General features: G+C 41.3%; 1 protein-coding gene across 3 annotated transcripts in view; it reads left to right on the top strand.

Moving 5' to 3' along the window:
* The window catches only part of SYNJ2BP (synaptojanin 2 binding protein), a 50,503-nt gene that overhangs the window by 12,606 nt on the left and 21,468 nt on the right, over positions 1-16,429 (top strand). For all 3 annotated transcript variants that reach the window (XM_019009899.4, XM_019009900.4, XM_019009902.4), the window contains exon 2: positions 15,745-15,881. In XM_019009899.4, the coding sequence (XP_018865444.1) occupies positions 15,745-15,881 (137 nt within the window). The remainder of the gene's footprint in view (positions 1-15,744; positions 15,882-16,429) is intronic.

Here is a 16,429-nt window from a genome sequence, read left to right as displayed (position 1 = left end):
TGATTTTAAGTTTCTGAAAAAGATTCTTAAAATTATGAAAAACTTGCTTATACACTTTTATACCATTTATATTCATTTAATTTATTCATTTTTAAAAGTTAGACTTGTATAGATCATTAAACAAAGCTGGCCGTCATCCCAAGTTACTTATTTTTTTGTGTTTGTCTTTAAGACAGGGTCTTGCCCGGTCACCTAGGCTGGAGTAGAGTGGTGCTATTGTGGCTCACTCCAGGCCTAGAGTAGTGCACCACCATGCCCTGCTAATGTTTTTTAATTTTTCATTTTTGTAGAGACAGGATCTTGCCATGTTGCTCAGGCTGGTCTTGAGCTCCTGGCCTTATGGATGTTAGCTACCATGCCTGGCCTCAAGTTATTTCTTTGTTAATAGTTTCCACAGCTTGTGAAAGAAACCCTGACGTTACATACATGCATATTTTGCTGATTAGAAGAAACAGCCATTTTCATTAAACCAACAAAGTAGTCTTATTTTTGTAATGTGAACTAAAAGGCATTTGAGTTACTTTCTATATTTCTGATAAAATACTTGATTTAAGTGCTTACCTTTAAAGCCATTTTGTTACTGGAAAGGGGTCCTGATCCAGACCCGAAGAGAGGGTTCTTGGATCTCACGCAAGAAAGAATTTGAGGCGAGTCCATAAGGTGAAAACAAGTTTATTAAGAAAGTAAACAAATAAAAGAATGTCTAATCCATAGGCAGAGCAGCCCTGAGGGCTGCTGGTTGCCCATTTTTATGGCTATTTGTTGATTATATGCTAAACAAGGGGTGGATTATTTATGCCTCCCCTTTTTAGACCATATAGGGTAATTTCCTGACATTGCCATGGCATTTGTAAACTGTCTTGGTGCTGGTGGGAGTGTAGCAGTGAGGACCACCAGAGGTTACTCTCATCACCATCTTGGTAGGTTTTGGCCAGCTTCTTTACAGCAACCTGTTTTATCAGCAAGGTTTTCATGACCTGTATCTCGTGCCAAACTTCTTTTTCACGCCATGACTAAGAATCCCTTAACTTACTGGGAATGCAGCCCAGCAACCTTATTTTACCTAGCTCCTATTCAAGATGGAGTTGCTCTGGTTTAAACGCCTCTGACAAATTCATTAGAATGTTTTCATGTATTTTGGTAGTGAAATATCACATACACATGAAACATAAACATAGAGACATACAGACACAGTGACAGAAACAGATCTTATAGCTTTATAAGATTCTTCATTTGCCAGTTTGCAGATAATCTCTCCCTGTTTAGACTACCAGTTCCTTGATTACTTATTCCATTGCCCTAAACAGTTGTTTAGCTAGGTGACCCTAAATTGCAAACATTACTCTTAGGTGAAAATTGATACCCCTAGAGGCATAGAACTTATATCTATATACCATTATTTGCTGAAACAAAAAGGATCAGTCAAGATAAGATTGCCAGGAAAAGTATCTTTAAACATAGGTAAGGTTTGTTATGTAAACTTTAAGCCAGTGTCTTTCCCATTGTAAAAATTTCTAGCTGCTTGGGTATAGGGGGATGTCCTTACAAATGGAGATTTCCTTTATAGAAGTAAATTTATTTTACATAGAGTTTCAAAGGAGCCAGCTAAGTGCTAGAAAGTTGTATTTTGGAGACTAATCTTGTTAGATACTTAGTTCGTTTCTTGATTAGATTACTGACTTCAAAGTGGAGCCCTTTCATGAACGGGACCAGGAAAGTATTTGCAGTTTCCAGGGCCTAATACATATATATTTTAAAAATTTCGTTCTTTCTTTCTTTTTTATTTTAAAGCAGGCTCTCATTATGTTACCCAGGCTGGTCTTGAGCTCCTGGACCCAAGTGATCCTCCCACCTCAGCCTCCCTGGGACTACAGGTGCACCACCTGTTGTCCCAGTGAGGACTGCCTCAGGGCCTGATATTAAGTGTCTAAAAATGAGGCAGATTTGCAGGGCAGTGCATCTGGATCTTTAAAAATCAAGGAAACCACTTTTACAGTGAATCTTGGATCTCCACAAAGAGCAAAATGCCATGATACCAGGCCACACAAACCTCCACAGCGCACCTCACTACAAAGACATTAAGCCACACCTTTCTTACCTAAATGTTTAAAAAAAATAGTAAAACGAGTAGCTGCCTATAGTAACAACCATTCACCATAAACAACTGCTGTTAGTCACCTCCAATACTGTAGCTCTTGTCAGTGACTTACCAGCCATAACATACACAAAGGTCTCTTTCACAGTACAAAGTAATCTCTGGTACTCTCAAAAGCCAAGAAGTAATGCAGTATGGAAGAGAGCAGAGTTTTAGACCTGAGAGGAACCTGTCCATGACTTTTCAGACTCCACAAGAAGACAGAATACCCCAAAAGGGGAGTGAATGGTGTGTTTTTTCTGCGTTCCTTGAGGGGTCTGAGTCGTTAGAAGTCTCCTGTAGATTTCTTCCTGTGGTATCAAAATAGCAAAAGGAAGGAAGAGCAGAGTGGAAAGAAATAGAACAAGTTTAGCCAGGAACAGTGGCTCATGCTTGTAAGCCTAACTGTTTGGGGGGCGGAGGTGGTAGGTTCACTTGAGCCAGGAGTTTGAGACCAGCCTGGGCAAAATAGCAAGACCCTTTCTCTACATAAAAAAAGAAAAGAAAAACATTAGCTGGGTGTGGTGGTATGCTCCTGTAGTCCGAGCTATTTGGGAGGCTGAGGTGGGAGAGTCACTTGAGCCTGGGAGATTGAGGCTGCAGTGAGCTGTGCCACTGCACTCCAGCCTGGGCAACAGAGCAAGAGCCTGGAGATTTTAAATTTTGTAAAAGGCCAGTGAAGTTTTATATTTTTCTCAGCAAAAATTATGCCAGCAAGATTGGAAACAAACAGACATATTTGGTATCAAACATATTTAAAAAGGGGTCTCAATTGACTGAAAAAAAAAAAAAAAAAAAAAGCCAAGAACCAGGATCCAAGAGAGGAAAAAAGCAGAAAGTCCTTTCCCCCACAAAAGATAGCCTAAATATTACTTTTAATTAAGCTTTTTTTCTTTTATTAAAAAAAAATACATTGCCCAGGCTGATCTCAAACTCCTGGCCTGAAGTGATCCTCTCTCCTTGGCCTCCCAAAGTGCTGGGATTACAGGTGTGAGCTGCCATGCCCAGCCCTAAGTAAGCTGACTTCTGACCAGAGAACTCTAAAAAATAATCTTTTCAAATCTCTTATCAGATTTTAATCAAGACAATTATAAAGTAGGTCTCTCATTCAGTTTGTATGGTTCTAAAACCAGCTTTTTTTTTCCCCCTCTTGTGCTTGCAAATGAATTATTTTATACATTTCAGAGGATCCCTGTTTTGGCTGTTGCTGCTTATCAGCATCCCAAGTTAAGTGGGTCCACTTTCCTAGATATTTACAAGAGGATGTCCCATAAGTGTTATATATAAGTCATGCTGGTGTTTCTAAAAAGAGCACTCGAATTTTGAAGCTTAATTTTTCATAATTTACAGACTTTTCAAAAGTCATAAACTGCTTCTTTGGCTTTTGAAAATTCTTCAACTTGCCTGCTTTACAGTTTGGTAAGGCTGGGGAACATATGCCACACCCCTAGCTATGTTAGAAATAGACCTTATCTGCATCTAAGTAAATAATTAAAATAACTTACCAGATTTTTCATCAAAATTAAGAATTGCTAACAGTTACCATTATAACATGTAATTGAGACTACTGAAGATAGATTTACATGCAAGGTGTGTAAAGAATGTAAAACGTGTCTTTAGTAAAAGTATAAGAAGGCATGGGAATACACATTTTTGCCTAGTTTAGGGGGTTAAATGATTGTTTTAAATTAGGTAAGATAAAGCTAAATGTTTAAACAAGTTGTGGAAGATTTGTAAAGGTTAATCTTAAAAACAAAATTATGTGTGGGAATACTAAATTCAAAAGGGTATTGTTTGTTTTTTTTTTATAAAGTGAACTTTGGAATAAAACCACAAGGGTTTCTAAAGGCACTGTTCTACTCTTTAACAAAAATTTGTAAAGGGATTGTCAAGATAAAGATAGGGTTTAGTCTTCTTCAGGTTATATTTTGGTGAATAATACTGGTGTATGTTCCAAAATTGTATGGAACTTCAAAAATCCAAATGTCTGAGTATATGCTGTGAATCATAATTAGGGTTATCGTATTGGGTTATTGTAATCCACAGAGGTTACCAAATTTCTTAATCATTTATGTTTTTGAATGAAACGACCCTAGGATATTTTGGCATTCACAGACAATTGTTGTCTTGTTTTGATCCTCTTCAAAAGATGGATTATAGTCCTTGAGTACAGGTTTCTGATAACTTTGGAGATTGTGAACGGGAGTTGACTGAGTGATCTGAACTAATGGAAGACTGAAATAATCCTTTTTGACTTTTTGCTTGGAACATTGCTGATCATTTGTTTTGTATTTCAGAGTCAAGGAAACTTTTCTCTTTTTTGCAGCTTTTGACAATTGTAGGGGTGAACCAACCAGTGATCTCTGACTGCAGCTCAAAAGAAATAAAAGGGGTGGGCCGTCAAACTCCAAATGGTCATAGAAATGGAGCCTCCGATGATGGCTCCCTCTTACTGGGGACGCTTAGGTAGGATCCTGAGAGAAAATCTGCTGTTTTCCCCAAAACAACACCCTCTGTCAGCATGAAGCAGTTAAGAGCAGTCATCGTCCCTTTCTTAACAGCAGTTAGATGTTCCTCTTCAGAGGGGGAATTGCAGTGCCATCACACTGGCTGCAGCGGGGAGGCGTGGGCGGTGACAGCAGGAGCGGCTGCGGGAGCAGCAATGGCAGTGGTGGGTCCCCTATGCCTTGCGTCCCTGAGGCAGCCAACTGTGTGTCCCCCACCCTCACATGGCCAGGCAGGACCCATCCCCAGGTCCGGAGCCTCTGTTGCTCCAGACCCTGGCCCTGCATTGCCTCTCTTGTCTGCTGCCACTGCAGGGAGAGTGTGGGGAGGAGGCAGGGCTGGGCCCCGGGCAGTGCCTTGCTCCATGGAGCCAGCGGGAGCCAGGGACAAGCAGGAACCCCACTGGAGCCTGCTGCCCTGGGGGCTGCGCTACGGGGCCAGGCCGAGATGTGCGCCAGCAGGTGAGCAGTGCGGTCCAGCAGAGAGGGGCCCTGAGGCCACGGTGGGCCTGGGGCAGTGCCATGCTTCTACACAGAGCATGGGGGCTGGGCCAGGGGTGCAGAGCTGGGGCCGCACTTTGGGGTGGGAAGTGGGAGCGGTGCCTGCTTTGGGGACCAGCGGAGCACCCACCACACCCACCTGCCACGGGCACTGCAGTGGGTTCTTGCACCTTGGGAGCAGCCTCCGCGGGGCCGCATCCCCGGGGTCCGCCCTGCATCTGGGTGACTTCCGAGCCTGATACTTGCGATGGCCAGGACTGGGGCCCACTATCTGCTCCTGGAGGCCCCCTATCTGCTCCTGGAGGCCCCCTATAGGCAGGGCTGTGAGCCAAGCGACAGTGAGTCCCAGGCCACCCCTCAGCGCCAGGGCGACAGCAGGGAGCTTGTGGTGATGTCACTCCTGCTCTGAATATTTGCCCCGGCCCAATGAGGACCTGGAGCCCCCACCCCAGGCTGTGAGGAGGCACAGCTAGTGCTGGCTGCACACTTCATGGAGCAGATGAGAGCTCTGCCCTCCCGGGTGCAAAGACCTAGGCATTTCTGCACTCTTCACCCTCAGGGGCCCAGGAAGGTTCCCCCTGCGCCCACAGGCTCAGGGGTGTCTTTTCCTGCTGCCTGGCCTCTCCCTGCTCCCAGTGCCTGCTCTGATCTCAGTGCAGGGTTTGGGCCAACCTGAGTGCTGTCAAAGCCCAGCCCAGTGTGTACACACTTAGGGCAGTGCTGACACACCAGCCCCCTCCTGCCTCGGCCCTCTCTGGACTTTGGGCACCAACAAGCATGAGGGGAATCCTGGGGGTGCTGAGGGCAGCTCAGCACTGGCCTGCAGGTGCCCCTTGGCACAAACAGCCTGGTCGCCATGGATGGTGGCAGGAGGCAGACAGTCTCCTGGGTGGAAGGGGATTGGTCCCTGGTGAGGCTCCACCTTCAGGCCAAGGTGGGCCTGAGCTGAGGGCTGGGCTGCCAGTCCCACAGACTGGAGTGGGTACTTGTGGTGCCTTTTCTGGGCTGTCTGTGGCTGCCCATGGACCAGTCGGCATACACTTCTGCTCTGAGGCCCGTAAATGCCCCAGGTTCAACCACAGCAGAGAAGATGGGATGATCAGCTCCAGAGAGGAGCTACCCTCTCTGCTGAGAACTGAGTACTTGTTGAGATGACCTGCCTACAGAGAGGAGCTACCCTCTCTGCTGAGAACTGAGTACTTGTTGAGATGACCTGCCTACAGAGAGGAGCTACCCTCTCTGCTGAGAGTTGAACACTCATTGGGATGACCTCCCTAGCAGAGAAGAGCTACTGTCTCTGCTAGGAGCCGAACACTCATCAGCACACCCTGGATGCTGAGAGGAGCTGCCCCCTGCAGGTCCCCTCTGAGCTGTTCTGTCACTCAGTAAAGCTCCTCTTTGACTTGCTGACACTCCACTTGTCTGTGTATCTCATTCTTCCTGGTTGCTGGACAAGAACTCAGGATCCATCGAATGGTGAGGCTAAGAGAGCTGTAACACAGTCAGGGCTGAGACATGCCCCTTGCTTGCCACATTGTGGGTGAAGAGAAAGAGAGAAGAGCTGCAACCCTTCATGTATCCGAGACCTGGGAGCTCCCTGAGCCAGGGCTGTGACTTTCTCCTTGGGACCCTACGGTTCCTGGCATCTCCAAGCTTCCAGATGCCATCGTGTTCCCCAGTGCCAGCTGTAGAAGCTGCTCACGCTACGCCTGGTCCAGCTGTAGCCTTGCAGAGAGCCGGCACCTGGAGCTGCCCACCCTGCTGCAGCAGCCACACAGAGGTCTCCTGCCAGAAAAGTGACACCCCAAAGTTCCCATAACAAAACAACAGAGTGCCAAAATGTATCAAGCAAATGTTGAAAAATTGATCTGGAGAAGTAGACCATTTTATAATAATAGTTAGACCTCAGTATCCTCATTTTCAGTAATGGATAGGACAACCAACAGAAAATCAATAAGGAAAGAGAGGATTTGAACAACACTATAAACAAATTAGACCTAACAGGCGTATATATATAGAACACATCATCAAATAACAGCAGAGTACACATTTTTAACATATGGTGTTTGGAAAACTGTATATTCACATGCAGAAGTATGTGAAAGTTGGATTTTTGCCTTAACATTATGTACAAAAATTAACTAGAAATTTATTAAATACCTAAATGTAAGAGCTAAAACCATAAAACTCTTAGAAGAATGGAAAAAGCTTCAATACCTTCGATTTGGCTATGATTTCTTGGATGTGATACCAAAAGTGCAGGCAACAAAACAAAAGATAAACCGGGCTTCATTAAAAGTAAAAAATTTTGTATTTCAAAGGACACTATGAGGAGAGTTAAAGATAGCCCACAGAATGGGAGATAGTATTTGCCAATTATATATTTGCTAAGAAGTTAATATCCAGCATATATAAAGAACTTTTACAGCTTAGTGACAGAAAACAACCCAATTCAAAAATGTGCAAAGGACCTGAGTAGACATTTCTCCAAAGAAGGTAATACAAATGGCCAATGGCCAATAAGCACATGAAAAAAATATTTAACATCACTAGCTGTTAGGGAAATACAAATCAAAACCACAATTGGTTACCACTTCACACCCATTAGGATGACTATTTTATATACATACTATATATATACACATACATATATATACACACATACATATATATACATACATATACACACACACATACATACATACACACATATCATTGGGGTAGCTGTGCATTGTTTGTGAGGATGTAAAATGGTGCAGCCACTGTGGAAAACAGTTTGTCACCTCCTCAAATTATTAAATATATAATTACCATGTGATTCTGCAATTCCACTCCTAGGTATATACCCAAAAGAATTGCAGGAAGGGGCCGGGCGTGGTGGGTCATGCCTGTAATCCCAGCACTTTGGGAGGCTGAGGTGGGCAGATCATGAGGTCAGGAGATGGAGACCATCCTGGCTAACATGGTGAAACCCTGTCTCTACTAAAAATACCAAAAATTAGCCAGGCGTGGTGGCAGGCGCTTGTAATCCCAGTTACTCAGGAGGCTGAGGCAGGAGAATGAGTGAACCTGGGAGGCGGAGCTTGCAGTGAGCGGAGATCGCGCCACTGCACGTCAGCCTGGGCGACAGAGCAAGACTCCATCTCAAAAAATAAAAAAAAGAATTGCAGGAAGGAACTCAAAACAGATATTTGTACACCAGTGTTCATAGCAGCCAAATGTCGAAACAACACAGATATCCTCTGCCAGATGAATAGGTAAATAAAATGTGGTATGTACATACAAAAGATTATAATTCAGCCTTAAAAAAAAGAATGAAATTCTGAAATGTGCTGCAATGTGAATGAACCTTGAAGACATTATGCTAAGCAATATAAACAAGACACAGAATAACAAATATTGTGTGATTCTACTTATATGGGATACCCAGAATACACAAATTAATATAAACAGAAAGTATAACAGATGTTGTCAGGGTTTGGGGGAGGGGAGAATAAGGAGCTATTTTTTAGTGGGTATAGAGTTTTTATTTGAAGAAAAAGTTCCAGATATAGGTGGTGGTGATGATTGTACGACATTGTGAAGGTACTTAATGCCACTGAATTATGCATTTAAAAATGGGTAAAATGTTAAATTTTATGTTAAGTTTATTTTACCATGATATAGATAAAGACAGACGGGGGGTTGTGTATCCAATGGAGTTTGATTGATGTCTGGGAGAAAATTAGTCGGATTGATCTTGGGAAAGAAAAGGGAAAATAGAGTGTTTGTTACTCTAGTCTTCATAACTCAACAAGTGGCTATAATCCTTGGTGTTAACGAACTATTTTGTTTCATTTTAATTATGTCCAGAATTGTTATTTCTAGAATAACAGGTTAACACTGGTCATTTACTTTATAACTTTTAGATTTTGTAGATAAGAATCTGAATGAAATGAAGGGCTTTTCCTTTTCTGGTCTGAAGGTAAATAATAGGAACCTTGACAACAGTTACAAAACTCTATATTGGTGAATTCTTCCTCTAGAATATATTACCCTTGGAGATTGTTCTACAACCATTATCCCAGCATTGGTTGTTCAGAGCCAGCCTGGAGACCAGTTAGCTCCTAAGATAGCCAGCAATGCTTAGAAGACTTTTTTTCTTAAAGCAGTTTATGTTTTCTGCAAAGGTGTATTGTAGCAAAATGGTTAAAAATTCATGCTTTGGAATCACACAGCCTGACTTAAGTCTTGGCTTTGCAAAGAGCTGTGTGACATTTTTGTAAAGTTGCTTAATCTGTCCATGCCTCACCTTTTAAACTCTTTGAAAAATGAGTACTTGTGTTTGTCAAGAAGATTAAATGAGATAATATATATGAAAAATGAGTACTTGTGTTTGTCAAGAAGATTAAATGAGATAATATATATAAAGTACATAGCATATTATTTGGTACATAATAAGGTCTTGGTAAACATTAGCTGTTGCTTCTGCCATTGCTCTTTTAAACAGGCTTAGGGTCCAGACCTATAGTCAGGAGTTCAAAAGAAGGGATTTCTTGTTTAACTTTCCAAGGTTCTTCTATTAGGCACACTTTCTCTTTTAATCCTATAGTGGTGTCATTCTTATGCTACCTTTACTATTTTGCATTTAGACTGCAAAATACTCACCCAGCAACCCATTTTAATCTTGCCATATTTTAAAATTTGTTGGCACATTATAACCAGAGCTCACTAAGCTCTTCATTCATTCACTAAAAAAGAAAAAAAAAAAAGTTGAATCCCAGTCTTTTTTCTTCCTGCCTCTCCCCTCAACTCCTTTTGGACCTTAAATGCTAAGAGCTGAATTAATTATACCCTTTAGCTCCAAAGTACACTGTTATCATCAGTATGATCCTCTCAGGTTCTTTTTTCACCCTTCGTACCTAAACTCTATCCTGTATCTTTCTCCCCGTAAGTACTCACTCTAATGTGTCTTTATATTTCTTTAAATATCCATGCATTTTTATAAATAGTTAATATTTGTGTGTATGTTTTTATTTATAGGGAGGTGTTGTGTTATGAATATGAACATTACATTTTAAAACTCCATGTTTCTTTTTTTTTACATTTTTATATTTTTACAAGCCTGGTTACCTTGTAAATAGCTGTAATAGGTTTCTGTCTCATGGATGGTCAGACTTTTCCTGTGAGTTAATGAAAAACTAAGAATATATTATTTAGGATCTTTTTTTTTTCCTTTGGTTTCAAATCTTTTTTTTTTTTTTTAATTTTACTTTAATTTCTGAGATACATGTGCTGAACGTGCAGGTTTGTTACATAGGTATACATGTGCCATGGTGGTTTCCTGCACTATCAACCCGTTATCTAGGTTTTAAGCTCCGCATGCATTAGGTATTTGTCCTAATGCTCTCCCTCCCCTTACCCCCAACCCCCTGACAGGCCCTAGTGTATGATGTTCCCCTCCCTGTGTCCATGTGTTCTCATTGTTCGGCTCCCACTTATGTGAGTGAGAACATGCAGTGTTTGGTTTTCTGTTTCTGTGTTAGTTTGCTGAGGATGATGGTTTCCAGCTTCATCCATATCCCTGCAAAGGACATGAACTCATTCTTTTTTATGGCTGCATAGTATTCCATGATATATATGTGCCAGTTTTCTTTATCCAGTCTATCGTTGATGGGCATTTGGGTTGGTTCCAAGTCTTTGCTATTGTAAACAGTGCTGCAGTAAACATATGTGTGCCTGTGTGTTTATAGTAGAATGATTTATAATCCTTTGGGTATATACCCAGTAATGGGATTGCTGGGTCAAATGGTATTTCTGCTTCTAGATCCTTGAGGAATCTCCACACTGTCTTCCATAATGGTTGAACTAATTTACACTCCCATCAACAGTGTAAAAGCATTCCCATTTCTCCACATCCTCGCCAGCATCTGTTGTTTCCAGACTTTTTAATGATCGCCATTCCAATTGGCATGAGATGGCATCTCTTTTGATTTGCATTTCTCTAATGACCAGTGATGATGAGCTTTTCTTTATATGTTGTTGGCCGCATAAATGTCTTCTTTTGAGAAGTGTCTATTCATATCCTTTGCCCACTTTTTGATGGGGTTGTTTGTTTTTTCCTTGTAAATTTGTTTAAGTTCCTTGTAGATTCTGGATATTAGCCCTTTGTCAGATGGATAGATTGCAAAAATTTTCTCCCATTTTGTAGGTTACCTGTCCACTCTGATGATAGTTTCTTTTGCTGAGCAAAAGCTCTTTAATTTAATTGATCCCATTTGTCAATTTTGGCTTTTGTGGCAATTGCTTTTGGGATATGTGGTTACCCTACTTATGCAAGATTTTTCTGCGCCATAGCCAATAATTAGCAAGATACGTATTGAATAGCCTTTCCCTTTCTGGTGGTTTCCAACTGACATCTGTTTCAATTGGTTGGTCCATATGCTGGATGATTGCCGCAGAGTTTAGATATCACACTTGCTAGAAACTACTCTTAAGGGGGATTTCTAGGTCACATGCCATAGACATACTTAATAAGTTTGAGTTCCTGTTTATAGATGGGTGGAATTTTAAAATCTGTCTTCCCATTTTTTAGGAGATTTTGCATTTCTACTGTATATTTATTCATCCTTTCTCTGTCAAACTATCTAGTTTGGAGCTTTAGCAGCCATTAGTTTATTGACAACTACTCCTAGCGCCTTATCGCAATAGAGCAACTACTATGTAGTTTATGAAGTTTTTTTTCATATTTTATGTTATTGGCCCCTAACACTTACCCATTGAGGTAGAGAGGGCAGAATTTATAATTCTTATTTTATAGAAAAGGAAGCTGAGGATCAGAGGCAAACTGACTTGCTTCAGTCCACATATCTGGTAAGTTATAAACTTAGAACCAAGTCTTCTGACTTTGATTTGCTTCTACAATATCTAAAAGGGACAGGGAAAAGGATAAATTTGGGTTTGTGGTTAAAATAGGAACTGTCCAGGTTAGCTTTATATCTTCCTCAGAGCATAGCATAATGCCTAACACATAGTAAATGTTGATTTGCTTCTGCAATATCTTAAAGGGACAGGAAAAAGGAAAAACTCCAGTTTGTGATCAGAGCAGGGAGTGTGCAGTTTAACTTTATGTCTTCCTCAGATGATAACACAACATCTTACACATAAGATTCAATCAGTAATTTTTACTGAGCAAGTGAACTGGGGATTATGTAGGTATCCGTACCGCCCAGGTTCAGTTGGTCATGCCACTACTTAATGCTGTGGTGACTCTTTTATTGCAGCAATGCTTTGGCTTATAGATACACCCAGTTCTGTAAATATTCTGGCTGAACAAAGGGCTTCAGGTCAGTCCAGGAGTTCTCATGTTAAATAGTTTGGTTCATTTACAACAGAAGTAGCAACGGGTTATAAATGTACCTATATAATATGACTTCGATGGGGTGTGTAGTAGACGGCTCTTGTTTGTTTCTGGTAAATCTCGGTAAAATTTCTTCTACTCTTCCTTTTTTTTCTACAGTTAGCTTTGAATAACCAGTAGCAAAGTCCTTTCTGTTGCTAACTACTATATTGCATTCAGCTGCTTAACATTTGCTTCCTGTTCCCAAGATCACCAGAGGCAACTGTAGCGTTTGATGAGGGTGTTGGATTTCATCAAAAGATTTTTCTACATAGTTTGTTCCAGCTTGGGAGAGGCGGGTTGGCCTTGGCCCCTTGTTCAAAGCTGTCACAGTTTTGAAGTCATTTCAAAACCTTCGATAATCTTGTTCCATCTGCTTTTCCACCTTATCTTACATTTCTGTACCTTCTCCAATACTTCCTACCTTCTATGATACAAATTGAGGGTGCTCTAAGAAAATCATTTAGTAAGTTAAGCTACTATTTTTAATACCCAGCCCTTCAAGGAAGTTAAAATAGCATCTTCCAGAAGTAGCACCTTCTTATTTATTTTTTTAGAGAATAGGGTCTTGCTATGTTGCCCAGCCAGGTCACAAACTCCAGAAGTAGCACTTTCTATTATGTATATTATTTTAGAGAATAAATTCTTTCTATTCTCTAGCTGCAGAGATTTTATGCACAAGGTATGCTTTTTATGTATTTTATTTTATTTTTGAGATGGGGTCTCACTCTGTCACCCTGGCTGGAGTGCAGTGACACAATCTTGGCTCACTGCAACCTCTGCCTCCCAGGGTCAAATGATCCTCCTACCTCAGCCTCCCAATGTTGGTCATGTGCCACCACGCATGTCTAATTTTTTGTATTTTTGGTAGAGACGGGGTTTCACTACGTTGCCCAGGCTGGTCTCGAACTCCTGAGCTCAAGTGATCCACCCACCTTGGCCTCCCAAAGTGCTGGGATTATAGGCGTGAGCCACCATGCCTGGCTAAGGTATGCTTTTTAACTTAAATGTTTCCTGTTGTGTCTTTGTTTGGTCATGTTTTTCTTTAAATTACAAATTGATTTGCTAGTGCTTATGTTAATACTGTGAGCTTCAGGTGTAAGCTTTTCTCCCACCAATGGGGAGAACTTTCAGAAAGCCCGCATATGTCTCTTTTTTATTTTTATTTTTTGACACTGAGTCTTGCTCTGTCGCCCAGGCTGGAGTGCAGTGGCGCAATCTCGGCTCACTGCAAACTCCACCTCCCGGGTTCACGCCATTCTCCTGCCTCAGCCTCCCGAGTAGCTGGGACTACAGGTGCCTGCCACCATGCCCAGGTGATTTTTTGTATTTTTAGTAGAGATAGGGTTTCACTGTGTTAGCCAAGATGGTCTCGATCTCCTGACCTTGTGATCCGCCTGCCTTGGCCTCCCAAAGTGCTGGGATTACAGGCATGAGCCACCGCGCCCGGCCCCCCACATATGTCTCTTTAAGTATCTTTTCTATTGAGAACAGTGTAGGCTGGTGATTATGGTTATTCCTTCCAATTGCACCACTAGATTTTGGGTTTGTTTCCAAACTATCTCCTTTGTCTTACACTGTGCCCCTGAATTCTACCAGTAGCTGACATTAAGAAAGCCCTAGAGAAGTTCCTTTTTCCTTTTTTTTTTTTATGCATAGGTAAAATCCTTTCCTAACAACGGTTTCTGTACAGTAAAATCCTTTCCAGCACTTAGTCATTGGTCCATGGAAATAGCACTTTGGTACTCAGTTTTCTTTCCTTCTCTTTTTTCTTTCTTTTAATATTTTGTTTTACTGTGGTAGGAACACTTAACGTGAGATCTACTCCGAACAGGTTTTTCAGTGTACGATATAGTATTATCTGTAGGCACAATGTTGTACAGCAGATCTCTAGAACTTAATTCATCTTGCATAACTAAAATTATATGCATTTAAAATAGTTAAACTCATAAAAACAAATATTAGAATGGTGGTTTCCAAGGACTTAGGGAAGAGGAACTGGGGAGTTGCTAATCAACGAGTAGTCAGTTTTTTCTACAGTGAATAAAAGTTGTCAATTACTATGCCCAAGTATAGATTGAGTAGCCCAAATCCAAAAATCTGAAATTTGAAATGCTTCCAACTCCAAAATTTTTTAAGGGCCAACATGACATTCAAAGGAAATGCTCATTGAAGCATTGCAGATTTCAGATTTTTGGATTAGGGATATTCAACTGGTAAGTTTAATTCAAATATTCCAAAATCCCCCAAATTCAGAATTCAAAACACATTTGGTCCTAAGCATTTTGGATAAGGGATACTCAACCTATATATGGTTGTACTTGAAGTAGCAAAGGAAGGGAGAGTAAATTTGGTGATTTAGTCCTACCATGAAATAGCAGTTACCTTTCCAGTTCTGAGGTTTCTCTGCCAATACCTACACCACTGCCTCCACCAACCAAAATGGGAAAAAAAAAAAAAAGAAACTCTCAAGAGATTTTTCTAAAGCACTATCATACATAAATTCTCCAGAAGCTTGGGAGAAGGAAAGTGTGGAAGGGAAGGTATGGTTAGAAATCTCTCACACTAAATTAGGAACAGTTCATTTGATAATTGGTAAAAATGCATAGCTTCTTCTGATGAACACAACTAACCCTGCTGTAGTAATATCAGGAATGTCAGGAATTGGGTCCTTTGAATACCATCAACAGGATCAAAATTAAATGTGAGTAGAAGAACTTACATCTAGGCTGGGCATGGTGGCTCACACCTGTAATCCTAGAACTTTGGGAGGCCAAGGCAATAGTGATTGCTTGAGGCCAGGAGTTCATAACCAGCCTGGGCAACTGAGCTATGAACTCCTGAGTAGCTGGGATTACAGGCGCCCACCACTATGCCCACTAGCAAGACTCTGAAAAAAAAAAAAAAGAAAAAGAAGAACGAACTTAGAGTAATCACCATTATTCTTTAAGTTCTATATAGATCTTTCTTTATATATTGAACAAAACAGGTGGATCACTGTGTTTATATTTTCAGTCGTGCCTCATTTGAGTGAGCAACTCAATACTCTTGATATGGCTGACCTTGTTCATGACCATTCACCAGCTCCATCACAGGCTGACTCGCCAGCGTCTCCTCTCCATCAGCCTTTCCTCCCCAGTAGGCTTTCCCTCCCTTTCTCTTCATCTTCTCTAATCTCTTTCTTTCTTCTTCACCCCCATCTTTTTACTCCTCCATGATTTTCTCAGGGCTGGGCTTCAACATCGTCGGTGGGACAGATCAGCAGTATGTCTCCAACGACAGTGGCATCTACGTCAGCCGCATCAAAGAAAATGGGGCTGCGGCCCTGGATGGGCGGCTCCAGGAGGGTGATAAGATCCTTTCGGTGAGAATGGGCTTCGGCCTCCTTCACTGTCCTTTGCTCCCTAAGCCCTAGGTCCTACCCCTATCCCTTTTCCTTGAAAAGATTTGGATCTGGAAATATACAGGTTGTAGAGTTGAATGGGAACAACTTTGATCAGTCATTCTTTCCAACCCTATCATTGAGCATGGAGGGCAACATTATGCTCACCTGATAGATGAGAATGTGAAGCCCAGAATGTGAAGTTACTTGTTCAAAAAGCACAAGGCAGGAAGCAGTGAGGGACTCATATGGGGAAAAGAGATTTAAAATCCACAAATTTTGCCTTTCATCCATTACTTTATCACCTCCTTTTGTTGATTAAAACACTAATGTATATCTTCATTTGGGGGAATGTCAGCCCTTATAATTGGATTTAACTTCACAAAACAGAAAGAAGGAAGGTTGGAATTAAGTGTCCTTTTCAGACTCAGAGCCCTTTTTCACCCATTATTAACATGAAAATTTGGAATGCAGTTGATTTGGGTATCTGTCCACTGTGTTCCCATTTCATCCTGCTAATGTCTCTACGA

The sequence above is a fragment of the Gorilla gorilla genome, chromosome 15 (assembly GCF_029281585.2).
Source record: "Gorilla gorilla gorilla isolate KB3781 chromosome 15, NHGRI_mGorGor1-v2.1_pri, whole genome shotgun sequence".
NCBI lineage: Eukaryota > Metazoa > Chordata > Mammalia > Primates > Hominidae > Gorilla > Gorilla gorilla.
Note: the sequence above shows the minus strand (reverse complement) of the source record. Positions and strands in the feature narration are given on the sequence as shown.